At 21.4% G+C, this 25,264-nt stretch overlaps 13 protein-coding genes across 13 annotated transcripts in view, besides 73 other annotated features; 6 read left to right on the top strand and 7 right to left on the bottom strand.

Annotated features, from left to right (window-relative positions):
* The window catches only part of EDI_154600 (uncharacterized protein), a gene marked incomplete at both ends in the record, with an annotated part of 772 nt that extends 184 nt beyond the window's left edge, over positions 1 to 588 (top strand). The window contains one exon of the mRNA XM_001735893.1: positions 36 to 588. Within this exon, the coding sequence (XP_001735945.1) occupies positions 36 to 588 (553 nt within the window). The remainder of the gene's footprint in view (positions 1 to 35) is intronic.
* Positions 156 to 180: a sequence feature (AT_rich).
* Positions 222 to 249: a sequence feature (AT_rich).
* Positions 344 to 373: a sequence feature (AT_rich).
* Positions 393 to 414: a sequence feature (AT_rich).
* Positions 573 to 690: a sequence feature (AT_rich).
* Positions 681 to 1,304, bottom strand: EDI_154590 (uncharacterized protein; the record flags this gene model as incomplete). The annotated part of the gene is made up of 1 exon (XM_001735892.1): positions 681 to 1,304. One exon carries the CDS (start codon positions 1,302 to 1,304, stop codon positions 681 to 683), a length of 624 nt encoding a protein of 207 aa, XP_001735944.1.
* Positions 740 to 899: a microsatellite.
* Positions 1,304 to 1,432: a microsatellite.
* On the bottom strand, positions 1,410 to 1,823 carry EDI_154580 (trafficking protein particle complex subunit, putative; the record flags this gene model as incomplete). Its single annotated transcript, XM_001735891.1, has 1 exon — positions 1,410 to 1,823. The coding sequence occupies one exon, from the start codon at positions 1,821 to 1,823 to the stop codon at positions 1,410 to 1,412; it is 414 nt and encodes a 137-aa protein (XP_001735943.1).
* A 16-nt stretch (positions 1,824 to 1,839) lies between these two features.
* Positions 1,840 to 1,895: a microsatellite.
* Positions 1,896 to 1,930: 35 nt separating this feature from the next.
* Positions 1,931 to 4,085, top strand: EDI_154570 (uncharacterized protein; the record flags this gene model as incomplete). The annotated part of the gene is made up of 2 exons (XM_001735890.1): positions 1,931 to 3,931; positions 4,002 to 4,085. 2 exons carry the CDS (start codon positions 1,931 to 1,933, stop codon positions 4,083 to 4,085), a joined length of 2,085 nt encoding a protein of 694 aa, XP_001735942.1.
* Positions 2,007 to 2,091: a sequence feature (AT_rich).
* Positions 2,838 to 3,061: a sequence feature (AT_rich).
* Positions 2,882 to 3,183: a sequence feature (AT_rich).
* Positions 3,087 to 3,193: a sequence feature (AT_rich).
* Positions 3,249 to 3,290: a sequence feature (AT_rich).
* Positions 3,415 to 3,478: a sequence feature (AT_rich).
* Positions 3,528 to 3,643: a microsatellite.
* Positions 3,733 to 3,761: a sequence feature (AT_rich).
* Positions 3,951 to 3,994: a sequence feature (AT_rich).
* A 13-nt stretch (positions 4,086 to 4,098) lies between the features above and the next one.
* Positions 4,099 to 4,289: a microsatellite.
* EDI_154560 (coronin, putative) lies at positions 4,289 to 9,097 on the top strand (the record flags this gene model as incomplete). The annotated part of the gene is made up of 1 exon (XM_001735889.1): positions 4,289 to 9,097. The coding sequence occupies one exon, from the start codon at positions 4,289 to 4,291 to the stop codon at positions 9,095 to 9,097; it is 4,809 nt and encodes a 1,602-aa protein (XP_001735941.1).
* Positions 5,122 to 5,161: a sequence feature (AT_rich).
* Positions 5,793 to 5,821: a sequence feature (AT_rich).
* Positions 5,997 to 6,062: a microsatellite.
* Positions 6,511 to 6,692: a microsatellite.
* Positions 7,144 to 7,198: a microsatellite.
* Positions 7,144 to 7,247: a microsatellite.
* Positions 7,470 to 7,504: a sequence feature (AT_rich).
* Positions 7,537 to 7,662: a microsatellite.
* Positions 7,965 to 7,999: a sequence feature (AT_rich).
* Positions 9,092 to 9,196: a sequence feature (AT_rich).
* EDI_154550 (pre-mRNA-splicing factor ATP-dependent RNA helicase PRP16, putative) lies at positions 9,174 to 11,711 on the bottom strand (the record flags this gene model as incomplete). Its single annotated transcript, XM_001735888.1, has 1 exon — positions 9,174 to 11,711. The coding sequence occupies one exon, from the start codon at positions 11,709 to 11,711 to the stop codon at positions 9,174 to 9,176; it is 2,538 nt and encodes an 845-aa protein (XP_001735940.1).
* Positions 10,220 to 10,264: a sequence feature (AT_rich).
* Positions 10,301 to 10,350: a microsatellite.
* Positions 11,048 to 11,233: a microsatellite.
* Positions 11,557 to 11,592: a microsatellite.
* A 2-nt stretch (positions 11,712 to 11,713) lies between the features above and the next one.
* Positions 11,714 to 11,822: a sequence feature (AT_rich).
* Positions 11,823 to 12,117: 295 nt separating this feature from the next.
* Positions 12,118 to 12,300: a microsatellite.
* On the top strand, positions 12,199 to 13,008 carry EDI_154540 (uncharacterized protein; the record flags this gene model as incomplete). The annotated part of the gene is made up of 1 exon (XM_001735887.1): positions 12,199 to 13,008. The coding sequence occupies one exon, from the start codon at positions 12,199 to 12,201 to the stop codon at positions 13,006 to 13,008; it is 810 nt and encodes a 269-aa protein (XP_001735939.1).
* Positions 12,728 to 12,756: a sequence feature (AT_rich).
* Positions 12,814 to 12,911: a microsatellite.
* Positions 12,991 to 13,077: a sequence feature (AT_rich).
* On the bottom strand, positions 13,055 to 14,965 carry EDI_154530 (ankyrin repeat and ibr domain containing protein, putative; the record flags this gene model as incomplete). Its single annotated transcript, XM_001735886.1, has 1 exon — positions 13,055 to 14,965. One exon carries the CDS (start codon positions 14,963 to 14,965, stop codon positions 13,055 to 13,057), a length of 1,911 nt encoding a protein of 636 aa, XP_001735938.1.
* Positions 13,254 to 13,331: a sequence feature (AT_rich).
* Positions 13,384 to 13,500: a sequence feature (AT_rich).
* Positions 13,924 to 13,988: a sequence feature (AT_rich).
* Positions 14,173 to 14,216: a sequence feature (AT_rich).
* Positions 14,471 to 14,505: a microsatellite.
* Positions 14,506 to 14,583: a microsatellite.
* Positions 14,603 to 14,651: a microsatellite.
* Positions 14,966 to 14,967: 2 nt separating the features above from the next.
* Positions 14,968 to 14,989: a sequence feature (AT_rich).
* Positions 14,990 to 15,070: a microsatellite.
* Positions 15,071 to 15,100: 30 nt separating this feature from the next.
* Positions 15,101 to 15,249: a microsatellite.
* A 211-nt stretch (positions 15,250 to 15,460) lies between these two features.
* Positions 15,461 to 15,542: a sequence feature (AT_rich).
* A 35-nt stretch (positions 15,543 to 15,577) lies between these two features.
* EDI_154520 (nucleolar protein 5A, putative) lies at positions 15,578 to 16,945 on the bottom strand (the record flags this gene model as incomplete). The annotated part of the gene is made up of 1 exon (XM_001735885.1): positions 15,578 to 16,945. One exon carries the CDS (start codon positions 16,943 to 16,945, stop codon positions 15,578 to 15,580), a length of 1,368 nt encoding a protein of 455 aa, XP_001735937.1.
* Positions 15,624 to 15,666: a microsatellite.
* Positions 16,323 to 16,368: a sequence feature (AT_rich).
* Positions 16,946 to 16,964: 19 nt separating the features above from the next.
* Positions 16,965 to 17,041: a microsatellite.
* Positions 17,042 to 17,065: 24 nt separating this feature from the next.
* Positions 17,066 to 17,182: a microsatellite.
* Positions 17,086 to 17,755, bottom strand: EDI_154510 (uncharacterized protein; the record flags this gene model as incomplete). The annotated part of the gene is made up of 2 exons (XM_001735884.1): positions 17,086 to 17,492; positions 17,551 to 17,755. The coding sequence occupies 2 exons, from the start codon at positions 17,753 to 17,755 to the stop codon at positions 17,086 to 17,088; spliced, it is 612 nt and encodes a 203-aa protein (XP_001735936.1).
* Positions 17,494 to 17,545: a sequence feature (AT_rich).
* A 5-nt stretch (positions 17,756 to 17,760) lies between the features above and the next one.
* Positions 17,761 to 17,812: a microsatellite.
* A 51-nt stretch (positions 17,813 to 17,863) lies between these two features.
* Positions 17,864 to 18,541, bottom strand: EDI_154500 (RWD domain-containing protein, putative; the record flags this gene model as incomplete). The annotated part of the gene is made up of 1 exon (XM_001735883.1): positions 17,864 to 18,541. One exon carries the CDS (start codon positions 18,539 to 18,541, stop codon positions 17,864 to 17,866), a length of 678 nt encoding a protein of 225 aa, XP_001735935.1.
* Positions 17,921 to 17,970: a microsatellite.
* Positions 18,008 to 18,117: a microsatellite.
* Positions 18,146 to 18,185: a microsatellite.
* Positions 18,540 to 18,567: a sequence feature (AT_rich).
* Positions 18,568 to 18,581: 14 nt separating this feature from the next.
* Positions 18,582 to 18,614: a microsatellite.
* A 110-nt stretch (positions 18,615 to 18,724) lies between these two features.
* EDI_154490 (tetratricopeptide repeat protein, putative) lies at positions 18,725 to 20,782 on the top strand (the record flags this gene model as incomplete). The annotated part of the gene is made up of 1 exon (XM_001735882.1): positions 18,725 to 20,782. The coding sequence occupies one exon, from the start codon at positions 18,725 to 18,727 to the stop codon at positions 20,780 to 20,782; it is 2,058 nt and encodes a 685-aa protein (XP_001735934.1).
* Positions 19,111 to 19,153: a sequence feature (AT_rich).
* Positions 19,254 to 19,288: a sequence feature (AT_rich).
* A 23-nt stretch (positions 20,783 to 20,805) lies between the features above and the next one.
* Positions 20,806 to 20,908: a sequence feature (AT_rich).
* A 393-nt stretch (positions 20,909 to 21,301) lies between these two features.
* Positions 21,302 to 21,488: a microsatellite.
* Positions 21,440 to 21,596: a microsatellite.
* A 45-nt stretch (positions 21,597 to 21,641) lies between these two features.
* Positions 21,642 to 21,669: a sequence feature (AT_rich).
* A 94-nt stretch (positions 21,670 to 21,763) lies between these two features.
* Positions 21,764 to 21,858: a microsatellite.
* A 90-nt stretch (positions 21,859 to 21,948) lies between these two features.
* Positions 21,949 to 21,979: a sequence feature (AT_rich).
* Positions 21,980 to 22,120: 141 nt separating this feature from the next.
* Positions 22,121 to 22,272: a microsatellite.
* A 25-nt stretch (positions 22,273 to 22,297) lies between these two features.
* Positions 22,298 to 22,410: a microsatellite.
* Positions 22,383 to 25,264, top strand: part of EDI_154380 (uncharacterized protein) — a gene marked incomplete at both ends in the record, with an annotated part of 3,249 nt that continues 367 nt past the window's right edge. The window contains one exon of the mRNA XM_001733266.1: positions 22,383 to 25,264. This exon is cut by the window's right edge and continues 367 nt beyond it. Within this exon, the coding sequence (XP_001733318.1) occupies positions 22,383 to 25,264 (2,882 nt within the window).
* Positions 22,832 to 22,964: a microsatellite.
* Positions 22,976 to 23,037: a microsatellite.
* Positions 23,063 to 23,240: a microsatellite.
* Positions 24,862 to 24,885: a sequence feature (AT_rich).

Genomic DNA, 25,264 nt, shown 5'->3' with positions numbered 1-25,264 from the left:
GGAATAATAAAAGGAATTATTAATGTAAAAAGTAGTGAAAATATTCCATTAACATTATATTTAAAATATCCAGATAATATTGAAATTAAAGGAAATAAACCAATAAATGGAATATTAAATATACCATTAAAATTTGGATCTATTCGTGTATTAACATATAAATTAAAAAATAATATTATTGCACCATTTGATGTTAAAATTAAAATAGAAAAAGGAGATACATATATTAAATTTAATAGTATAATTAAACAAAGAGTTATAGGAAAATGTTGGTTAATATTTAATAAACCAAAATATATAGAAAATGTTAAAATAATTGAAGGAGAAGGACAAATAGAAGATGATAATATTCAAAATAATAAAAAAATTAAATGGAATATTATAGGAAATGGAATAATTAAATTTAATTATAAAGAAGGAATTCAACCATTAATAAGTGATTTTCCATTTGTTTGTGTAGAATTTGAAGCAGAAAAAACAATAATTTCAGGAATAAATATAATAAAAATGAAAATTGATAGAAATGATATTCCAATATATTTAAAACAAGCAACTAAACAAGGATCATGGACAATTAAAATTTTATAATTAAAATTTTATAATTAATTTAATTTTTTATTAAAATAAAAATTAATTTTTAAAAATTTTATTAAATTTTTCTTTACATTTTATAATTTTTTTTATTTTTTTCTTGTATTTTGATAATGTGTTGCAATAATATCTCCATATTCATCTTTAATTTCTATTTTTTTTCTTTTATCTTTTTCTCTTTCAATTTTACTTATTTCTTGTAATTTTCTTTCTGTTATTTTAATTTCTTTTTGAAGTTTATTAATTTTTTGTTGTCTTTTTTCTTGTTCTTCATTAATTTTTTTTATATCTATTTGTTCTTTTATTTTACTTACATCTACTAAATCAATTGCTTCTTTTTCTATTCCTTTTCCTTCTTCATCAAAAACAATTCTTTTTTCTCGATTAAAAATTTTCTTTTTTTGTAATCGATTTAATGCATTCTTTTGTATCATTAATAATCTTTCTAATTCTTGTGCACTTTGTCCTTCTTTTGGTCTAATATCAATTACTATTTTTCCTTGTAATCTCATATTTTGCATTTTACAATTAAATTCATCTGGATTTTTATTAGATGCTTTTCTTTTTAAATATGTTGTTGTTTCTTCTTGTAATTTTCTAATATGTGCTCGTTTAATAAAATCTTTTCTTCTTTCAAGTTTACCTAAACCTTTCATTGATTTTGGTTGTTGACGTTCATGATGAATAGTTTGATTAAAAGGATTTCTTCCCATATATTATATTGTTTCTTTTAAGTTCTTTTTTTTTTTTCTAAAAAACCCTTTATTTTTTTCTTAATTTTTTTTATCTTAAATTATTTTCTTTTTGTAAAATTTCAATTATTCTAATTTGTATTGTTTTAATAATTGTTTAATATGTGTATTAAGTCCTTCTGATTCTATTGGTGTTTGTAATTCATAAAATGGATTTAAAATAATTTTAACATAATCTTCATAAACTGATGTAAAAAATCCTTTTGTATCATCAGTTTTACTTGTTGACATTAATACAAATTTAATATTTCCTGATGTAACAAATGCAGATAAATGGTGTGATCCATAAACATCAATTGATTTAAAATACATTTTTGGTGTTGTTTTTTTCTTTTCTTCAATAAAATCTAATGCTGAAAGAATAACAAATTGATTTAAAACATATTCATTATCTGATGCATATTTCATTGCACTTTCTTTTGGATATTCATAAAGTAATCTATCATTACTTCCAATAATAACAAAGTAAGTATTTTGCATTTCTTATGAAAAACAGTTTTTTTTTTCTTTTCTTTTTATTTTTTATTTTAAATTTTATTTTATTTTTTTTTTAAAATTAAAAAGATTTTTATACAAAACTTCACTTTATGTCATCCATCATTGATCATTTTCATTCTATTCAAATTTCTGAATTTAAAAATCAATTTCCTAAATATTTGAAAGAATATTTAAATACAAATAATGATATTAATTATTTTATTAATCAAGTTTTTAAAATTACAACATTAAATGATATTATTAATTATTTCTCAAAATTTACACCTAGAAGACAATGTCTTCAACGACTTAAAATAAGTTATAGATGTACAACATGCTATGGAAAGAATGTAATTATTTGTAATGAATGTTTTAATAGAAATGAACATATTGGACATAAAGTTCAAGAATATACAAATGCAGTAGGATATTGTGATTGTGGAATATTTAGAAATGGAGGATTTAATTGTTGTAAAAAACATTTACCACTAATAAATAATAAAGAAAAAATATTAGAAAAAACAATTGGAGAAAATTTAGAACATGGTAAAGAAATAGTAAGAATAATTATTAAAACAATACAAGAATATTTATTAATTAAACATACAATAGAAGAATGGAATAAATTTAGTTTATTTATGGATGAAATAAGTAAAATATTTCAAGCAGAAATAATATATCAAATATTTGGAGAGATTTCATCAGAAATAATAATTAAACCATTCTCTTTTATTCAAGCATTATTTATTTTAATAAATTCAGATATTTCATTACCAAATAATTTTATTCAAATAATTGCACCATCATGGTTTATTCCTATGGCAATGCATCCAGCAGCATATAAACATTATAAAGATTTTATATTAGAAAAATATCAAAATCGAGCAGAATTTTATGGAACAACATTATATTCAATTCAAGAAGAAATAAAAATACTTGGAAAACCAAAAAATCATAAAGAATATAAAAAATTAATACTTGTTATAAATGAATGTAGTTCATTATATATTCAAGAAGATATTTTAAAGATAAAACAAAAAAATGAAGAATTTAAAAAAGCAATTTTAATATTTTCAAATTTAATAAATGATATGATAAATAATAAAAAGATGTTAATAATAGAAGATCAATATATTATTAAATCAATTATTAAAAATATTATTTATTTTTATATAAATGGAAAAGAAATAGAATATTATAAAAATATACTTGAACAAAAATTATTAGTTATAAAAATTATTCCATTAATGGAAATTTGTGATGATGAATTTATTAAAATGATAATTGATATTATTTTATATTCAAATAAACAAAAAATAGAAAATCTTTTAGATTTAATTATTGAATTTTGTTTTAATAAAAAGAAAATAAATGCAGGAGTTTATTTAATGATAAAAAAATGTGGAGAAAATTTAAGTCTTCCAAGTGTTAAATTTGAAAAAATTGAATTAAAAGAAAAAATTAAATATTGTAAAAGTGAAATTGATTTTATGAATATTAATCAATGTAATATTTTACCATTTTATTCAAATCAAATAGGAAAAGAATTTAATGTAATTAAATTATTTTCAAAAATGAAAGAATATAAAGGATCATTAATAAAATTTATTAAAAATGAATATCCAAATATTAAAAATGAATCAATATTAATTATTATTGTATGGTTTTTTCATTATGAAGAAAAAGAAGTTTTATATTATATTTCTCAAAATAAAATGTATGAAAAATATATAAAAGAAGAAGAAGAAGATATAACACAAAATATTAAATTAAATGAAATAATACAAGAACAAATAATTAATAATAATAAAATAATATGTAATCCATTTGTTCCATTTGCTCAAGGTATAATACAAAATGTTTATTTATTACTTTGTTTATTAACAAATAAAATTATTGGAATATGGAAAACAAATAATAAAATTGAAATAATATTAAAATCAAAAGAATTAACACAATTACTTATTCAATCTATTAATGAACAACCATTATTTGTTATTCATGTATTATGGTTAAGAATTCTTTATAAAATTTCACTTCCTGATGATAATAATTGTTTTATTCTTTTTATTCAACTTCAAAATTTTATAAAACAATATCCATTTATTCTAGTTTGTTATTTTTCTTTTGTTTTTTTATTATTAATTATTTAAGAAGAATATATATTTTTTATTCATTTAGAATTCAATCTACAAATTATCTATAGAATATGATTCAGTTACTCCTGGAACACAAAAAGTCTTTTTAGAAACATATTTAGAATAAAATTAATTTACTTTAAAAAAAAAATTTATAAATTAATTAAAAAGATTTTAAATATAAAGAATTTATAAATAATATTTAAAAAAATAAGAAAATATTAAAAAGAAAAATAGAAAAATTGAAAAAGGATAAAAATAAAAATGACAAGAATAGAGAAAGAAATAACGATCATCTATTAAATTAATAACTCTAAAACTAAGAATAGAATGAGTATTTCAAGAAGAACATTAACTATTAGTGCTAATGCTAAAGCAGTATCAGGAAGTAAATTTAAAAATATTTATGGAGAAACATGGAATTCTAATACATGGATAAGAAATGTACATCCAAATATTGGAAATGAACCAATTATTCAAGTATCTAGTAAATTTTATGGAATACCATGGAAATCAAATGGAGAAGGATTAATGTATATTGGAGTAATGAATAAAGCAGAAAGAATAAGTGATAAACCATTTGTTATTAAAGCACATAAACAACAAATAACAACATTTGAATTTTCACCATTTCATGAAAGAATGATTTGTACAGGATCTAGAGATTGTAGTATTAAAATTTGGGATATTATGCCAGATGGATTAACAAAAGATATTAATGAAGCAAAAGTTAATATTCAAGAAGAAAAAAGAATTAGTAATATTACATTTCATCCATATGCAGATAATTTAATTGCAAGTAGTTGTATAGATGGAATAATTAAAGTATATGATATTACAGAAGCTAATGAAGCAGTAATTAAAGTCAATAATAAAGAAACAGAAATATTAACATTAAATTGGGAAGGATATTATGGAGAAAATTTAATGACAATTTCTAAAGATTGTATGTATAGACTTTATGATCCAAGAGTATCAAGTGAATCAATTATAAGTTATGGAGTTGGAGAAACAACAAAAGGATTAAAAGGAATATTTATTGAAGGAAGTGAATATATTGTAGTTAGTGGATTTAGTAAAAAAGGAGAAAGAACAATAAGTTTATTTGATCAAAGAAAAGAAGGAATTATTAGTAAAAGTATTATTGATAATCAACCAACACCATTAAATATTTATTATGATAATAATAATAATATAATTTATCTTACAGGAAGAGGAAATCAAATATTTACATATGAAATTCAAGGAAGAAATTTAATTAATTTAGGAAAAACAAATATTCAAGAAGGAATATTTGGAAGTGCATTTATACCACAAAGATTATATGATGTTAAAAAATGTGAAATTGGAAGATTTATTTTATTAAATAGTAAATGTGATACATTATATAAAGTTTCATTTAATTTACCTAGAAAAGAAGGAAATTCAATTTATCAAGAAGATTTATATGAAAATGTATTTAGTGGAATTCCAGAATATACAGCAAGAGAATGGCTTATTCCAAAAATACAAGAAGATAATATAAATAAAAGAAGATCTAGTCAACAAGGAGGAAGTAAAAGAAATTCTAGAAGAAGAAGTAGTATTTCATTAAAACCAGAACATATGAAAAGTATTTATGAAATTGGAATTTCAGAAGGAGGAAAAAGTAAAATACAAGAAAAATTAGAAAAATATAATTTAACACAAGGGAAAAAAATCAAAAAATTAAAATTAAATGGAGAAATTGAAGAAATAGAAAGAGGATGGATATGGAATAGTTATATTAAAAGATGGTATGAAATGAATGAAAAATATTTAATGATTTTTAATAATAGAGATGATCCAATTCCAGAAAATATTATTAATATATTAGAAATTATAGGATTTAATAGAACAGAAGAAATTGAAGGAAAAATTGGAATTGTTATTGATATTAATGAAGAAAGTGAAGAAGTAATTAAAGGAAAAGTTAAAAAACAATATATTTATTTTGTTAATAATCAAAAAGAAGCAGAAGAATGGCAAACAACATTTGAAATTCTTCAAGAAAATGCAGAAGAAATAAAAGAAGAAGAAGAAAAAAAAGAAATAAAAAAAGAAGAAATAAAAACAGAAAGAGAAATAGAAGGATTATTATATTGTATTAAACCAACAATGTTTAGTACAATTAAACATAAATATTTTTATATTGAAAAAGGAATTTTATATAGTCAAAATATTACATGGTGGACACAAGAAGCAATAGGAAATAGTGAAATGGAATGTTTTTTAAATAGAATAATTCATTTAAGTAAAACAGAAGGAATTTTTCCAAAATCATATGGAAAAAATACATTTCAATTAACAAGTAAAGGAAATGTTATTCATTTAGCATGTAAAAATGAAGAAGAAATGGAAAAATGGATTAATGCATGTACACCAAATAATTTAAAAGGAGAAGAAGCAGATGAAGAATTAGAAGATTTTAGAAGAACACCAGCACAAGATGAAATGGAATATTATTTTAAAGGAATATTTGGAGGATATTATAAAATTATTTTTACATTAGTTGCAAATGAAATATTTATTTTTAAAAATAGAATAGATAGTAAACCAATAATAAAAATATATTTAGAAGATATTGAAGATATTGATATTAAAGAAGATAAAGGAGAAATGAATATTAAAATGAAAGAAAAAGGAAATATATATAAATTTAAAACACAAGAATGTAAAATATGGAAAGAAGAAATTATGGAAAGAAAAAAAAGAACAAGAGATATATTAAATGAACTTGGAATTAGAGGAAATATTTTAAATAATGATAATGAAATTAATGAAGAATATATTCAAGAAAAATCAAATTTAGGAGAAGAATATTTTACAGATTTTAAAAAATTAATAAAAGGAGAACCTTCACTTCTTATTCAAATTAAAGGAAGAAGAAGATTAAGATCATATGTTATTGATATAAAACAAAAAGAATTAAATCCATGGAATTCATATGTTTTACTTTGTAAAGAAGGAATTTATGTTTGGAGAGGACAATATTCACCTAAAGTTAATAGATCTAAAGCAGAAGAATTAGCAAGAAGAATTTCAGAAAAAGAAAGAGATAAATGTAAAGTTATACTATTAACACATGGTAAAGATGATAGAGAATCAGATATGTGGAAAAAATTAGGAATTGAAGCAACAAAATTTAATTTAGATAATAATAATTTAGAAAAAGAAAAAAAATATAAAAGTACAGAAGAACAAGATAAAGAAGAAGCAGAAATAATTAGAATATATAGAATAGTTTATGATGAAAAAAAAGAAAAAAAAATATTAAATGTTAGAATGATTTATGAACATGGAAATACAACATTACCACCAAAAGAAATATTAAAAGAAGGAACAGTTAATATTATTAGTACAAAAACAGAAATATATGTATGGCAAAGTATAACAGCAACAAATATATGTAAAAAAATAGGAAATATTATTGGAAATGAAATTAGAAAAAGAAATAAAGCAATAATTATGGTAAAAATTAATCAAAATGGAGAAAATATAATATTTAAAGAAAAATTTAGTAATTATCCAGGAACATTACCAATTCAAATGGGAGGAGGAATTGAAAATCAAAAAATTAATAATAAAGAAATTGAACATAAACCACAAAAAAAAATAGAAACAATGATTTTAGAAATGAAAGAAAATAAAATAAAAAATTTTACAGAAATAATATTAAATAATAATGGAAAAATGATTTTTAATAATTTTAAAGAAGGAACATATAATATTAAACGAATTGAAGAACATAATACAGTTGAATATCCAAAAGAATTATATGGACATTTTTTTAGTAAAGAAGCATTTTTAATTCAATATACATTTTATCCAGAAGGAAGTGAAAAAGCACAACATATTGTTTATTTTTGGCAAGGAAGAGATGCATCAATAATGGATATGGGAACATTAGCACATAAAGTAGTTGAAACAAGTGGAACAGTTGATACATCAGTTCAAGTTAGAGTTGTACAAGGAAAAGAACCAAAAGAATTTTTAAAAATATTTAAAGGAAAATTTATTATTCATTTAGGAGGATATAATGAATATTATGATAAAAGACCAGAAATCTATGAAATTAGAGGAAGAGAAAAATATCTTTGTAAAGCAACTCAAATACCAATTAGTTATCAATTAGAAGAAAAAGGAAAAGGAATGAAATTAATGATAGGAAGTATTTATTTATTTAAAACAATTAAAGGAATTGAAGTTATTGAAGGAAAAGAATGTAATGAAGAAGAAAAAAAAATGGTAAAAATGATGGGAGAAGAATTTAAATTACCAATAAATTATAATCAAGAAATATGTAAAAAATTAATTGGAGGAAATATTGAATTTATAGAAGGAATAGAAAAAAGTAAAGAAAATTATCATCAAATTAGATTATTTAAATTTACATTTTGGATAACATCAGTTGATATTGAAGAAATTGAACAACCAAATCAAAATGATTTTAATAAAGAATATGTATTTTTAATTGATGCAGGAAAAATATGGTTATGGTTTGGAAGTAAAGCATTAAATGAAACAAAAAAATTTTCATTACAATTTGCATTAAAATGTGCAGAAGAACGAGGACTTAAAGAAGTTAAAATTGAAAAAGAAAATGAAGAAAGTATGGAATTTAGAGCATTATTTGAAGCATGGAGTGATACAAATTTATTAAGAAAAAATAATTTAAGACAAAATTATCCTGTTTGTCAAAAAAATGAAATTGAATTAATAATACAATTAATTAATGGAACATTTAAAGAAATAGATCCAATCCTTAAAAATGAAATAATTATTGAAGGAAAAAGAATTAAATCTATTAAAAATCCTAGTGAACCAATTGAAATAGATGGAATTAAAGTTGATCAAAGTATTATTTTCCCAAAAATGGAAAAAAGAAATAAAGTTACTGAAATAGATGCTAAAGAATTATTTGATGAATATTGTAGAACAAGATATACTTATGCTGAATTAATAACAAAACCAAGACCATTTGGAGTAGATAAAAGTATTCTTGAAACTTATTTATCTGATGAAGAATTCCAACAAGTTTTTGGTGTTTCAAGAGAAGAATTTTATAAAATGAAACCATGGTGTAGAGATAAATTAAAACATTCAGTTTATCTCTATTAAATAATTTATTTAATTCTTTTTTTTTTAATTTTTGTTTTGTTTAAAAATTAAAATTTTAAAAATTAATAATTTTTAATTAAATAGTTTTAAAAAATATTTCACCTAATTCAGGTAACCATTTTCCTTCAATAGAAGTAATACATCTCATATAAGATTTTGTTGTAAGTAATAATTCATGATAAATAACATATTTTGATTTAAAACCCATATTAAATAATGCTGATGTTGGATGAATTAAACATTGAACACCTGTTCTTAAATTAATATAATTTTTACCTTTTAATTTAGCAGCATTATAAAAATAAGAAGCAGTAATACATTTTTTTAATTTATCTAAATTTCTTCCACATGAAATTTCATTAATTCCTTTTTTATTAATTAAATCTTTTAATTGATTTCTAATATCTTTTGCTTTATTCATTGCTTTTGAATTAATATAATTTTTATTACACCATTGTTCATTTTCTTCATGTTCTTTCCATTGATTATAAACATTAATAAGTGTAATATGATCACTATCAGGTTGATAAAATTTTTCTCTACTTATATCAGCTTCTTTTTCTCTTTCTTTTGGTCTAATAAATATATTTGGAACTGTTAACATTGCTACAATAGTAAGTACTTCTTTTATACATTCAAATTTTTGTGAAATAATAACCATTTTAGATAATGATGGTTCAAGAGGTAATTCAACCATTTCTTTTCCTAATTTTGTAATATTTCCTATTTCATCTAATGCTCCTAATATCCATAATTCATACATTGAATTTAAAATTCTTTCTTCATTTGGTTTATCAATTAATTCAATTTTATTAATATCATTAATTCCAATTGCTTTTAATTCTAATATTACATTATTTAAATTACTTCTTTGAATTTCTGGAATAGGACTTTCAAGTAATTCATATTTAAATGTATTTTCTGTAAATAATCTATAACAAATTCCTGTTTCTGTTCTTCCTGCTCTTCCTTTTCTTTGTTCTGCATTTTGTTTACTTTCTGGAAAAATTTGTAATGTTTCCATACCAATTTTTGGATTATAAATTTTCCATTTTCCTAATCCACTATCAATAACATATTTAATTCCTTTTACTGTTAATGATGTTTCTGCAATATTTGTTGAAATAATTACTTTTCTTTTATTACTTTTAATAAATATTTTTTTTTGAGCTTCATTTGATAATTGTGAATAAATAGGAATAATTTCTATTTCTTGTTTTTTTTCTTCTTTTATTTCTTTATATTTTTCTTTTAATAATTCACAACTTACTTCAATATCTTCTTGTCCTGTCATAAATACTAAAATATCTCCTTTTTCTTGATTCATATGAATTGAAAGTATTTGTTTTATTGCCATTTCAATATAATCTTTTGGTGTTGTTTTAAGATATTCAACACTAACAGGAAATGTTCTTCCTTCAATATGAATAATAGGAATTATTCCAAAAAATTCTATTAATTTATTTTCATTAATTGTAGCTGTTGTTATAATTAATTTAAGATCATTTCTTTCTTGAATAATTCTTTTTATAATTCCAAATAAAATATCTGTATTAAGACTTCTTTCATGTACTTCATCCATTATAATAACACTATATTCTTCTAACATTGGATCTTTAATTACTTCTCTTAATAATATTCCATCTGTCATAAATTTGATTTTTGTTTTTTTACTTGTTTTATCTTCAAATCTAATAAGATATCCAACTTCTTCTCCTAATTTACTTCCAACTTCTTCACTAACTCTTTGTGCAACACTAACTGCTGCAACTCTTCTTGGTTGAGTACATCCAATTTTTCCATTTTTTCCAATCCCTTCTTCCATTAAATATTGTGCAATTTGTGTAGTTTTACCACTTCCTGTTTCTCCAATAATGATATTAATTTGATTTTCTTTAATACTTCTTATAATTTCTTTTTTCTTAAAAAATATTGGTAATTCTTCTCTTATTTTTTTAATTTCTCTTCTTTTTTCAATTTTATCTTCTTTATCTTCAATTTTTTCTTCAATTTTATTTATCTCTTCTTTATCTTCAATTTTATCTTCTTCTATATTTTCTTCTTTTTTTATTATTTTTTTAATTATACTTTCATTTTCTAATATTTCTCTACTACTTTTTTCTCTTTCTTTTCTTTCTTTAAATTTAATTAATGTTTCACTTCCTCTTTTTATTAATTTTACAATATCACTACTTGGATCTTTAATTGGAATTATAACTTTTGATTCTTCTAATTTATTATGTTTTCCTTCCATAAATTGTGGAATAATTTTTTTAACAATAACTTCTATATCTTCAACTTCTTCTTTAATTTCTCTACTTTCTTTAATAATTCCTGATGCTTGTAATTGATTTTCAATCCAATTATCTCTTTCTTCTTTTTTATTAAGTAATTCATATAATTCAATTTCTTGATGTTGTTGATCATTAATTTCTTCATCATAAAATTCAAGTATATTATTTTCTTTTTCTTTCTTTTCTTTTTCTTTTTTTCTTGCAATTTTAACATAAATACTATCTCCCCATTCTCTTCCTATTTTTCTATATTGACTTTTTTCTATTTCTTTACTACTTCTATGTCTAGAATTAGATCGTTTTCTTTTATGATATTCCATTCTTTTTTATTTCTTAGTTTTTTTCTTTTTCTTTATTAAAAAAAAATTATTTTTACTTTCTTTTATAAAAACCTTTAAAAATTATTTCTAATACAATTTTTACTTATTTATGCTTTCTTTAGACTTTCTGATGGTAAATCATACATTGATAAGAACCCAATCAAATTAACGTGTGACACTAACATTCGTTTACAGCAATATCTTTCAATCCCAAGTTCACTAAAAACTTGATCCATTGGAACTTTTCCTCCTGTAGCTAATTCAAGAAATTTCTCCCACTTATTTCCAATTACTTTCCCACATGTAAAACATCGTACTGGAATAATCATTCTTTCTTATCTTTTTTCTTTTTTTTAAGTTCAAAGGGTTTCTTTTGTTTTTCTTTCATTTATCTTTGTATTTTTAGAAAATAAAAAATAAAATAAAATAATTAAATAAGAATATTAGATAATATGAAAAGAAAAGACAAGATTATTTAAGATAAAGAATGAATAAATATTTAATGAATAGATTAGAAACAACACTTAAAATTATAGTAGAAGAATGTGGAATTTCATTAAAAGAAAATAAATTAAATAATAAAGAAAAAGAAGGAATTATTGATTCATTTACTAAGAAAAGACAACAGATTTATCTTCAAGTTTGTGATGTTGAAAAATTATGTGATCTTAGAGTAAAAGAAGATTCAAAAGAAAAATATACAACAGTTGTTCAACTTACAATAGAAATAAAAAAGAAAATTAATAATATTGATAAAATGTATGAAGAATTAAGAAAAGAATATCAAGAATATGCAACAGAACAAATAAAAAAGAAAAAAGAAAAAGATGAAAAATTAATTGAATATAGACTTTCATTAAAAACAGTAGAAGAAGAAATTGAAACAATGAAAATGATTGCAAAAAGAGGAATAAAAATTAAAGAAAATATTCATATTAATGGAATTGATGGATTTAATAATAGTTCACTTCCAGAAAATGATGATAAAAGAATTAGAGAGATTGAAAAAAATGATCAAAATATTGATAATAAATTAAATATAATTCATGAAGGAGTTAAAGATTTAAAAGAAGTTGCTAATAATCTTAATCAACAAGTAGATAAACAAAATATAAAAATTGAATTAATAACAAAAAATGTAAATAAAGAAATTTTACATTTAGATAAAAAAAATATAAAATTAAAAAAAATATTAGAATATGTAAGAGGACCAGATCAATTATGTTGTACAATAACAATTCTTTTTGTAATTTTTGGAATTATAAGTATTGGTGCTATGATTTTAATGAAAAATTAAATTAATTTATTTTAAATCAAAGAATTAGAAGAAAAAGATTAATTATTTATTTTTTTTTCTTTTTAATTTCTTCAAATCTATTTTTCATAAGATTTTCAGTAGATACATCAGAAAGTGATTCTGTAACTTTTTTAACATTTTCTATTAATTGTCTTAATTTTTGAATATCAATTATTCCTGTTCTTTCTATTTTTTTTAATATTTCTCTTAATTCATTTACTCTTTCAATATCTTTCTTTTGACGGAAATTAAATAATTTATAAATTTGTTCATATTCTTTAATAAAAAATTCAAATACAAATGAATATTTAATAATATTATATGCTTCTTTACAAATTTCTGCTGCTTCTAATATTTCATGATTTGATTTTCCTGTAATTTTTTCATTATTTATTTCTATATTATGTAATATTTCTTCTTCTTTATTAATTTCTCTTATTAAATTATTATATTTAATATATTCATCAAAATATTCTAAAAATTTTTTATTTTCTTCTTTTAATCTTTGTGTTTGATCATCTAATTTTTTAGCTTCTGATTTTTCATATAAATTACATTTATAAAATCCTCCTGTTTGTGGTCCATGTGTTTTCCAATCTCCTCGACACATCCAACACCATTCTCCATGACATCTACAACATGTCATATGATTACATCCATCAACTCTTTCTGTATATAATCCACAATGAAAACATGGTTTAGAAATAGTATTAACAAATTTCATACTTTCTGAATCATTTGTTACTAAATCATTCCATTTCATAAATTCTAAACATGATATTGGTTTATGCATTTCTCTTCCACATTTAAAACAAAATTTTTGTCCACATTTACAATTAATTTCTACTTCTTTTCTTGATGTATCAAAATAATGAATTGCTCTTCCACATGTATCTACTGGACAAAATACATAACTTTTTTTATGATTAATAAAATCTTTACTAATAAAATACATAAATCTTTCATATATTTTTTTATTTCCTATTTCTTCTATAATTTCATAATTAATTTTACATAAACATCCTTGTTCCATACATAAACTTTCAACAACATTACTTCCTATACTTTCAATCATTGTTTTTATTCTTTCTTCCCAACATTTTTTACAAAAATAATGTCCACAATTTAAACTAATCATTTCTCCTTCTTCATAACAAATTGGACAATTTTTTTCTATATTTTCTTTTTTTTCTTTATTAATTATTATTCCATTTTCTTTATATACTTTTTCATAATTTGAAAAATATGCTTCTTCTAATTTATCTTTTGACCACCCATATCTTTTTAATAGTATTGAAACATTCCCTGGACTAATATTTAATATTTCTGATTCTTTTTCACATTCTTCTTTAATCATTTTTATAATATCTTTTGCTTCAATAACTTCATAATATTTTTCTATTCTTGGATCTCCACTTTCTCCATTTCCATATAATTCATCATCAAATACATCCTCATGCCATTCTTCTTCTTTTTCTTCTTCTTTTTCTTCTTCTTTTATTTTTTTATTATTTATTCTTTTTTTTTTCTTTGAAATAATTTCTCCTTCTTCTATTTTTTCTTTCCATTTCATTTCATCTTCTAAATAAATTATTTCTTCTTCTTTTTTATCTTTTTCTTCTATTTTTTTTTCTTGTTTTTCTGGTTTTGGAAATGTACGAATATTATCAATAATCCATGGAATACTTTCTTCAACATTCCATTTATATTTCTTTAATGCAAATATACAAATATAATCAGGAAATCCCATTTCCATTAATATATTCATTTTTCTTTCTTGTTCTTCTGTCAGTGGTATCATTCCTTGATTACATCTACATGTAGGTCCTTTTTTTAGACATTCTGAACAAACTCCAAATCCACATTTTGAACATTTATAAAGATGATGAAATCCTCTAATTTCTTTATTACACATTTCACATTTACCTGTTTCATTAGTTTTTTGATATGATGTCATTCTTTAAAATTTTATAATTTATAATTTATTATTTCTTTTTCTTTTTTTTTTTTTAAATTCTTTAATTTATTTTTATTTATTTATTTATTATTTTTTTAACTTTTTACAAAAAACCATTCAAATAATCATTCAGAGTTCTTCTACCATTTTTTGTTCTTCTTTTTCTTCTTCACTCTCCTCTTCATTATTCTTTTCTTCTAATATTCCAACTGCAACATTCATTTCTACATAACATTTTTCTTCTTTTTCTTCTTTTTTTTCTCTTAATTCTTCTTGATTTTCTTGAATTTCTGGTTCACATTCTCCTTGTTTAACATATTTATTTGATTCTTTAAACATTGGTAGAAAGAGTTCTGCTCTTGAGAGAACATTACTACGTTCTATTTTATGTGTAAATCCTTTTTTAATTTCTCCTATTTCTTTAACCATAGGATGGTTTTGTTTTTTATCTTCAATGATAAGAAATGTTGATTTGTTTATTCCATCATTCATTTCTTTTATTTATTTAAAAAAATTAAGTTTTTATTTATCTTTCTTATGAAAAAAAAAACTTTTCTTCTTAAAAAAAATTAAAAATCCTTTTTCTTTGCAATCAAATCAATTCTTCTCTTTTTATTCCTCTGATGTTGATTCACTTTCTGATTCACTTCTTGTACTACTTTCTTCTTCTGTTTCTTTAATTTTTTCTTTCTTTCCTTCTTCTTCATTCCAATGAAGTTCTTTCATAACTTCTTCCATTACATCTGTATTTGTTTTAGGAACTTTTCCACTCTTTAAAAATTCCATTCGTTCTTCAACTTGTTCTTTCATAACTTCTCCAAATCTGTTTGTAGCAATTTCTCCAAAACAATCTATTCTTGCTGCTGTAGATGCTTTATTAGCAACAAACCTACTAATCCTTCCTTTATTCTTAGCTTCTGCTCTTGCAATAAATGTACTTCCAAAAATAACTCCATATTTTGGTGTATTTCCTCTTGTTTTAATAGCTCGGAATAATGCTTTTTCTGCTCCTAAAATTTGAAGTGTACTTGCTGGATATTTAGCTAAATTAGTTAAACTTCCTGCTTTAGAAAGTAATCTTGCTCCAACACTATCTCCAATTAATGCCGTTAAATTTGGTGCAATTGTTGTCATCTTTGAATGAAGATATTCTTCTAATTTTTCTTTATATAAATATAATTCTGTTACTCTTTCTCCAAATCTTTGAATATTTTGAAGATCAAATTCATTTACATCAAATCCCATTGATGAATTTGCTGCTTTAATAATTTCTTCTGCTGTTTCTTCATCTGTAATTTTAATTATTTCTTCTTTCTTTTTATCATTTATTGAATGTCTATTTTGAATAATTAATACGATTTTAACAAATTTTTTATTATCATTATTTAAAATATTATATAATTCTGGAAAATGCCATGAATACCATTCTTTAATTCTCATACTAAATGTATTCATATCTTTTTCTAATTGATCTAATAAAAATATAGCTTGAACTGCCATAGTATCTTGTTTATTAACATTAAATTTAACTTTATTTCTTGAATAACTATGTCCAAGTCCTAACATAGCTGTTCTAATATCTTCATTTGTAATATCTTTTAAATATTTACTAAAATGTATTCTAATTCCTCTAATAACACTATTTACTTCTTTTCCTTTTGTACATTTAATTTTTAGTGTTTCACTAATTGCACTTCCTAATTTTTCTTCAATTATTCCTAATACTCTTTTTTTAACATTCTCTTCTAAAAATTTTCTTAATGTCTCATGAAGTACTCCTTCTGATATTGCATTAATATTTTCAAGTAATTCTTCTGATGTTTTAAATTCTACAAATGCTTCTAATCCTATTATCTTTGAAAATTTCCCAAAATTATTTATAGATTTTTCAATTTCTTCTCCTTTTCCTATTTCTTCTTTCTCTTTTACTTTAAATAATGCATATCCAATAGGACTTTCATATAAGATAACTTCTGCCATTTCTTTTTACTTATTTAAGTTCTTTTTTTTCTTTTTTTTAGGGTTTTCTTTCTCTTTTTTATTCTTTTATTATTTCTTTTATTATTCTTTTTTTTTGAAATATATAACAAAATCTTTCAATTTATTTTTTTTTATTTTTTTTAGCAACATTCTTTTTCTTTCTGATTCTCTTTTACTTCTTCCATCATTATTCCTGTATTTGTTCTCATTCTTCCCATTATATTTTTATTTTTAATTATTGAATTAACTATTTCTGTAAATACTTCTTCAACTCCTTCTCCTGTTTTTGCACTACAATTAAATACTTTTATTCCTCCATTTTGTCTACTAAAATTTTCTACCATTTCTTTTGTAACTTTTTTATCTTTTGCATCTATTTTATTTCCTAAAATAATAATTTCTGGTTGATATTTTTCATTTCCTAATTCATGTAACCAATATGTTATTTTTTCAAAACTATTTAAATCTGTAACATCATATGTTATAATACATCCATGTGTTCCACGATAATATGATGTAGTGATATTTCTAAATTTTTCTTGTCCAGCTATTTATTATATTTTTTATTTCTTTGAATTTTTAAATATTTTATTTTATTAACAAACCAGTATCCCAAAGTTGTACTTTAATTTTTTTTCCTTCTATTGTAAAATATTTTGATTTAAAATCTACTCCAACAGTTGATAATAATGATTCATTAAATATATTTTCACAATATCTTTCTAATATTGCTGTTTTTCCAACTCCTGATTCTCCTATAATTAAAATTTTAAATGTATAATCACTTTGTGTATTTATTGTTGCTTCCATTCTTGTTTTATTTTTTATTTTTTTATTATTATTTTTTATTTTTTTTTATTTCTTTTTAAAATAAACTAACAATCAATAATTTTTTCTTTCTTCTTCTTTTTTATTCATTTAAATATCTAATTCTTCTGTAAACATCTCTAAATCTACTCCTTGTTCTTTAAGTGTTTCTTCAACTTTTTCTTCTTCTTCTTCTTCTTTTCTTATATTTTCTTCTTTAAGTTGTTCTACCATTCTTGGATTATTCATAAAAAATTCTTTACCTGTCATTCTTCCTTTCTTTCTATTAATTTCTGCCTCTTTCTCTCTTTTAATTTTTTCAAGTGTAATTTTTCTTTCTTTTTCTTTATCTTTCCACCATTCTTCAAATGTTTTTTTTGTTGATCCAATAAATTCTTTTTCTCTTGCTTTTTCTTCTTCTTTTTCTTTTCTTATAATTTCTTCATTTAAAAATATTACTTGTTCTTTAAGAATTTCAATAACCATATCTTTAACTCTATCTACAAGTTCAAATAAACAAGTAAATTCTTCTTCAATTATTTGTTTAATATTTTTTTCTATTCTTTCAAATTTTTGAACAATAAAATCTTCTTTTGATTCAAGAACAAATGTTGGATGTGTTTCTGGATAATCTTCAGGAATAGTAAATTTAATTGTTATTTCACCTTTAACTATTTGAAGATTTTCATCAACTATTTCTTCAATAGTACATGAAAGAATATTATTTTCATAATTTACTTTATCTCCATAAATTGCATTTAATGTTTCAACTTCAGTTTGGATGTCCATAAATTTAAATTATTAAGAATAAATTTGTTTTTCTTTAAGATTTTTCTCTCTATTTCTTTTTTTTTTTTTTTTTAAGAAAATTTTAGGGTTTATATTATTTGAATAAATCAAGTTTAAAGGAAAGTATACGTGGTTTTCACATCATCAAGAAATAAAAAATAACTAAATAATCAAATTAACATAATGGAAGAAACTATTGTTTCAATTTCATTAGTTGATGGGAGACAACCAAAAGTATTACATGAAATGTATCAAACAGCACTTATAAGTGAAGAATTAAATCATAAAATTGAAATAGCATTAAAAGGAGATGTATATAAAATAATGAAAGAATATGGAAATATTAAATATGAAGAAGTTCCAATAATAAATATTGGAGATATTGATAAATTAATAATTGGAGTAACATTATTAAATGGATTTGTTAGAATGAATTTTGTTGGACCATTTAATTTAGAAATTGAAAAAGAATCAAAAAAAGAAATAGAATATTTAAGTATTGATGGAGAACAAGTAAATAAACATATTGTAAATTCATTATGGTTACATACATCAGCTAAAATATTTGGAATATTAAAAGAAAAAAAAGTTAAATTAATAAATTGTTTTATAGGAAGAGAAGCAATGATTCATCAAAGAGTATTAGAAAATCCAGGAGAATCATTAGTTACAAGAATTATAAAAGGATATAATGAAGGAATAAAAGAAATAGAAAATATTAAAGAAGAAATTAATAAAATATTATATGAAAGAATAAAAGCAAAAATCAATAATGAAAAATGTATTGGATTATGGGCATCAGAACAATATCGAAAAGTTAAAGAAGAAATAAATAAAATAAGTCAAGAAGAAAAAATATTTGTAGAAATAAGTGGAGCAATGGGAAAAAGAACAAAATATCAAGAAAAAGAAACAGCACAAATATATGTTAAAGTCGAAAGAAAACCACATGTAGTAAGTGAAATTAAACGACAAAAATGTTCAAAAATATTAAAAGAAACGGAATTAGAAGAAGATAATGATATGTTATCACAAACAGAATATTCAGGAGATATTGGATATACACCATTATCAACATATGATGAAGCATATGTATTACTAGTATGTATGAATAGATATAGAAAAAATTGTAAAAGTGAACTTATTTTAGAAGAAGTAATTCCATATTGTAATAGAGTATTAAGAGATAAAATAGATTTTAGTACATTTATTATGGGAGTAATATTAAAATCAAGATATGAAGCAACAGTAAAACATTTTTTATGGAGATCAGTTAAACAAGCAGATGATCTTATTAAAATAATTGAAAAAGGAGAAGAAGAAATTTCAAGTGAAGAAAGATTAGAAAGTATTTATATGACAATGATTCCTAATATTTTTTCATTAAGAAAAGAAACAGGAATGAGAATGTTATTAATGGGAGAATCAGGAGCAGCAATTAATTATTTTTCAGGACTTAATATGAAAATTGAAATTATAGCAGCATATATTTCAATAAAAGAAAAAGAAAAAGCAGAAGAAATTGCAAGAGAATTATTATCAGAAGGAAATAAAGAACCAGAATTAAAAGTATTAATGTATGAAATTACTAAAGAACCAAAATATCTTATAGAAAGTTGGGAAGAATCTAATCATACATATGTTCATGCAGAACGTATTCTTGGACAACATTATTTTAATAAAAAAGAATGGAAAGAAGCAAAAAAACATTTTAATATTGCATTAGAAATTAATCCTATTTATCAAAGACTTTGGTTTGCATTAGGAATTTGTTGTCTTCAAATTTCAGATATTTCAGGAGCTAAAAAAGCATTTTTAAAAGGAGTTAATTTAGATTCAGATGATGGACAAAGTTGGGCTAATTTAGCATATGTTCATAGTTTAGAAGGAAATAAAAGAGAAGCACAAGTTGCATTAAAAGAAGCAGTTAGAAATATTAGAACAAGTGAAGAATTATGGAAGAATTTAATTATAATATCTATTGATATTAAAGATTATAGACAAGCTATTAGTGGAATTGTTTCATTATATGATCTTAATAAAAGTGCAATTAATCCAAAAATATTATCTATGATGTGTGATGTTATTCTTCAAGATCTTCCAATGTTAAATGGAGAAACAGGAAGAGCAATGAAAGGATTTATGATTCCATTATTAAAAAATATAATCAATGATTTTAAAACAACAGATCTTGTTTATCAAGTAGCAAAAGAAGGACTTGATTTATTAAATCAATTATGAAGAATATGAATGATTAAATGATCTTTTTTAAATTTTAATATTTTTTTTTTTTTCTTATTTGATTGATTTTTTAATAATTTAATTACCATTATATTTGTATTTATAAATGTTACTAATTATTTAATTCAATTGAGTATTTCTTTCATGTTATCACTAATACACAATAACAAATTGACTTTTAACAATAGGTTATGTTTAATTCTCTTTTTTTATTACTAAAATCCAAAAAATGAACAAACAAGAAAATAGATTCAAAATAATGAAGAAATTTTCAAGAACAAACTAAAACAAGGTGAAAGAAAGATATATCATAATACTAAAGAATAGAGTGAAGAAGATGAATCTATTAAACAAGAAATACATGATAATAAAGAGAAGATGAAAGAATTAACTACAAATGGTACTAAACAAATAGTGAAGATCAAATAAAATAATAGAAAATAAATAAAGAGAAAAGAAAGAAGTTGTTGGTAATGAAACATGAACAATAATATTTCAAAAGTTCGATAAATGATGAAAAAGATAAAGGAAATAAAATTTAAAGAATAAACGAGAAGAAAGACAATAAGATAATAGAGAAAATTAGATAATAAATAAAGAATATAACAATAAAATAAATTGATAATACTTTAAATAATATGAATTAAAGTTGTTGTTAATAAGTATGAGAATTAAATTAAATAAAAAATTAAGAAAGAAAAAAATACTAAAGATGAGAATTTAATAGAGAAATATTAATTATATATGATGAATAATAGAGATAAAAAAATAAAAGCAAACATTGAAACAGAAATAGAATAAAATTAATAAATAATATGACTAAGAAAAAATGATTTAAACAATGATAATATCCATAATGATAATTTATATAATCATTATTTTATAATCATGTTTGTTCATTATTTCATTTATTCTTTCTTAATAACATTTTAACTCAAATCATATCATAAATTTATTGTAATTCTATACTAACAGAAATAAATTATTTATTATATATTATTATTTCATTATTATTTATGTTATTTTATAGTATTTAATAAACATAATTCACATTGTAATTATTATTTTTAATATCAAATGTGATTGATAAATGAGTAACTTGACCAATATAAAGATGATAATAGAAAAATTAATAGTGAAATGAAGAGGTGATGAAGAAAATTGAGTTAAAATAAAAAGAAAATATTAAAATAATAACAATGAATTAATTCTATTTCATTTCATTCTTCATACAACTAATCCACTTTTTTATCATTTTTACAATTAAATGAGTTATCACACTTTGATTATTAAAAATTCATTTCAATTCAAATTAAATACCATTATTTCAAATCATCTTAATAATGAAATAATAATCATAAAGATGAAACTAAATAAATGATAACAATAATACAATGAAAGGATTAAAATACTTTAATTTGTTTAATAAAAATAATAACAAAAATAAAAGAAAATGTGATTATAATTAATAACAAGGTAGTGTTAATAATGTGGATTAACATATGTATTTAATTCAATTAATAATAAGGATAAAATAAAAATAATGTTTTTTAATTGAAAATTGAAATTAATTTAAAAATAACTTAAAAATAAATAAAAGATGAAACCAAGAATGATAACAATGATAATTGATATTGAATATGATGAAATGAATGTGTATTTGTATGATGGAAATGAATATGAAAGAATTGATAGAATGAAATATTTAAAAGAAGAAGAAAAGAAAATAATTGAAGAAATCATTTCCAATGATAAGAAGAATGTGAAAATTAGAAAAGAAAATATTAAAGGAGTAGAAATGATGATTAAACCAGAAAGTAAATTATCAATAATATTCAATAATATTAAGAAAGAAGTAGAAAAGAAAGGAGAAAATGAAAGAACAATCATTTGTATTCCTAATGGAACAAGTCAAGGAAATGAAAGAAGAATAGAAAATTCAACAAAACTGGGAAGATTAAATAATGTACAAATCATACGGAAATATCATATAATTGAAAGAATACTTTCAGAAGCATATAACATAGAAACACCAATTCTTATCATAGAAAATACAGAAATAACATATGGAAATATTAAAAGAGAAAGAGATAAGATAAAAATAAGAATAATAAATACTATAAGAACAAACAATACAACAGAAGAAAATAAAGAAATCAATAGAATAATAACAGAAGAAAAAGAAGAGAAAGGAATAATAATAAATAATAAAATTAAAAAAAGATATAAAGAAGAAATCAAAATAAACACAAAAAGATGGAGATATGAAGAAATCAACGAAGAAACATATATTAAAACAATAATAAAAATGATAGAAAAAGAAGAAGAATATTCAGAATATTCATCAGAAAGAGAAATGATAATAAATATCAAAAGAATAATATACAATAATAAAATCAATAAAAGAATAAATGGAAAAAGAAGAATAGGATATAATGAAATAATGATAACATCAAAATATTTTAATGATATTAAAGATTTTATTAATTTAGAAATAGGAATTAAAAGATTTCAAGGAAATATGGAAAGATTTCATTTTAATCCAATTCCATTAAATGAATATTCAAGAAAATTGTTTCCTAATATTGAAACATTTCATATTTATAATAAATATGATGAAATATTTGATGATGGAAGAATCAATAAAGCAATAATATGGTATACAGTAGATTATTCAACATATTTAAAAGAGAAAGAAGCAGGAAATATATGTAAAAAGAGTGTGTATACAAAATTAGATAGAAATACAGATGAAAATACAATACCACCAGAAGTTAAATCACTTGGAGATAATTGTTTTTATGAATGTTCAAGAATAACAAGAATTGATATACCATCAACGATTACATCATTGGGAGATTATTGTTTCAGTCAATGTTCATCATTAACAATGATAAACATATCGACTTCAGTTTATAAAATAGGAATTGAATGTTTTAGTGGATGCTCATCACTAACAACAATTAATATTCCAACAACAATTAGGAAATTAAGAAAAAAATGTTTTAGTCAATGTAAATCTCTAAAATCAATTAATATACCAACAACAATTAGCGTACTGGGAAGTGAATGTTTTTCTGAATGTACAACATTAAAATCAATTAATATACCAACAATAATTAGTAAAATAGGAAATAAATGTTTTAATAATTGCTTGTCATTGAGTGGTATTAAAATTCCATCAACAATTAGTATAATAGGAGATGAATGTTTTAAAGGATGTTCATCATTAACACACATAGATATTCCAAGTTCTGTTATAACAACTAGTAATAATATATTTGGTGATTATACTTTTTTAAGTAATATCACTCCTTATTTAACACCAACCTCATTAACAAATTATAATTACTATGGACATAAACAAATAGTCAGTATTACTGTTCCAACGACAATTAGTAAATTAGAAGCAAATCATTTTTCAGAACATTTATTATTAAAAGAAGTTATTTTACCAACAACAATTACATCAATAGGGAATAGTTGTTTTTATAAATGCAAATCATTAACATCAATTACTATTCCATCAACAGTTAGTAAAATAGGAGATTATTGTTTTTATGAATGTTCATCACTAAGATCAATTAATATTCCAACAACAATTAATGAATTAGGAGAGCACTGTTTTTATGAATGTTCATCATTAAAATCAATTACTATTCCATCAACAGTTAGTAAAATAGGATATGGATGTTTTGATAATTGTGCAATATTAACTAATATTAATATTCCAACAACAATTAAAGAAATAGGTGATTGGTGTTTTGGAGCATGTGAGTTATTAAGTAATATTAATATACCAACAACAATTAGTAAAATAGGTGATTGGTGTTTATATTCATGTACTTCATTAACAAACATTAATATACCAACAACAATTAAAGAAATAGGAAATAGTTGTTTTCTTAGATGTTTATCATTAACAAGAATTAATATTCCATCAACAATTAGTAAAATAGGAAATAATTGTTTCTTTGAATGTAATTCATTAACTAATATTAGTATAGAATATGTACAATATATTTGTGAAAATAGAATATTTATGAATGAACCAGTATTAATTAGTATTGAAATACCAGAAAAATTAAAATTAATTAATAAAAGACTTATTCGGCAACAAGATATTAATGAATTTATTATTCCATTAACAATTAATGAAATAGGAGATAATTGTTTTTTGAATTGTACAAGATTGACTAGTATTAATTTACCTATAACAATTAGTAAATTAGGTGATTATTGTTTTTATAAATGTATATCATTAAAATCTATTACTATTCCTTCATCAATTACTAAAATAGGAGATTATTGTTTTTATGAATGTACTTCATTAACTAATATGAATATACCAACATCAATTAGTAAATTAGGTGATTATTGTTTTTATAAATGTATATCATTAACATCAATTAATATACCAACATCAATTAATGAAATTGGATGTTATTGTTTTAATAAATGTAAATCATTAAAATCAATTAA

Source organism: Entamoeba dispar, genomic scaffold (assembly GCF_000209125.1).
Source record: "Entamoeba dispar SAW760 scf_1105229459509 genomic scaffold, whole genome shotgun sequence".
NCBI lineage: Eukaryota > Evosea > Mastigamoebida > Endamoebidae > Entamoeba > Entamoeba dispar.
The sequence above is the reverse complement of the archived record's forward strand: the minus strand, read 5'-3'. Positions and strand labels throughout refer to the sequence as shown.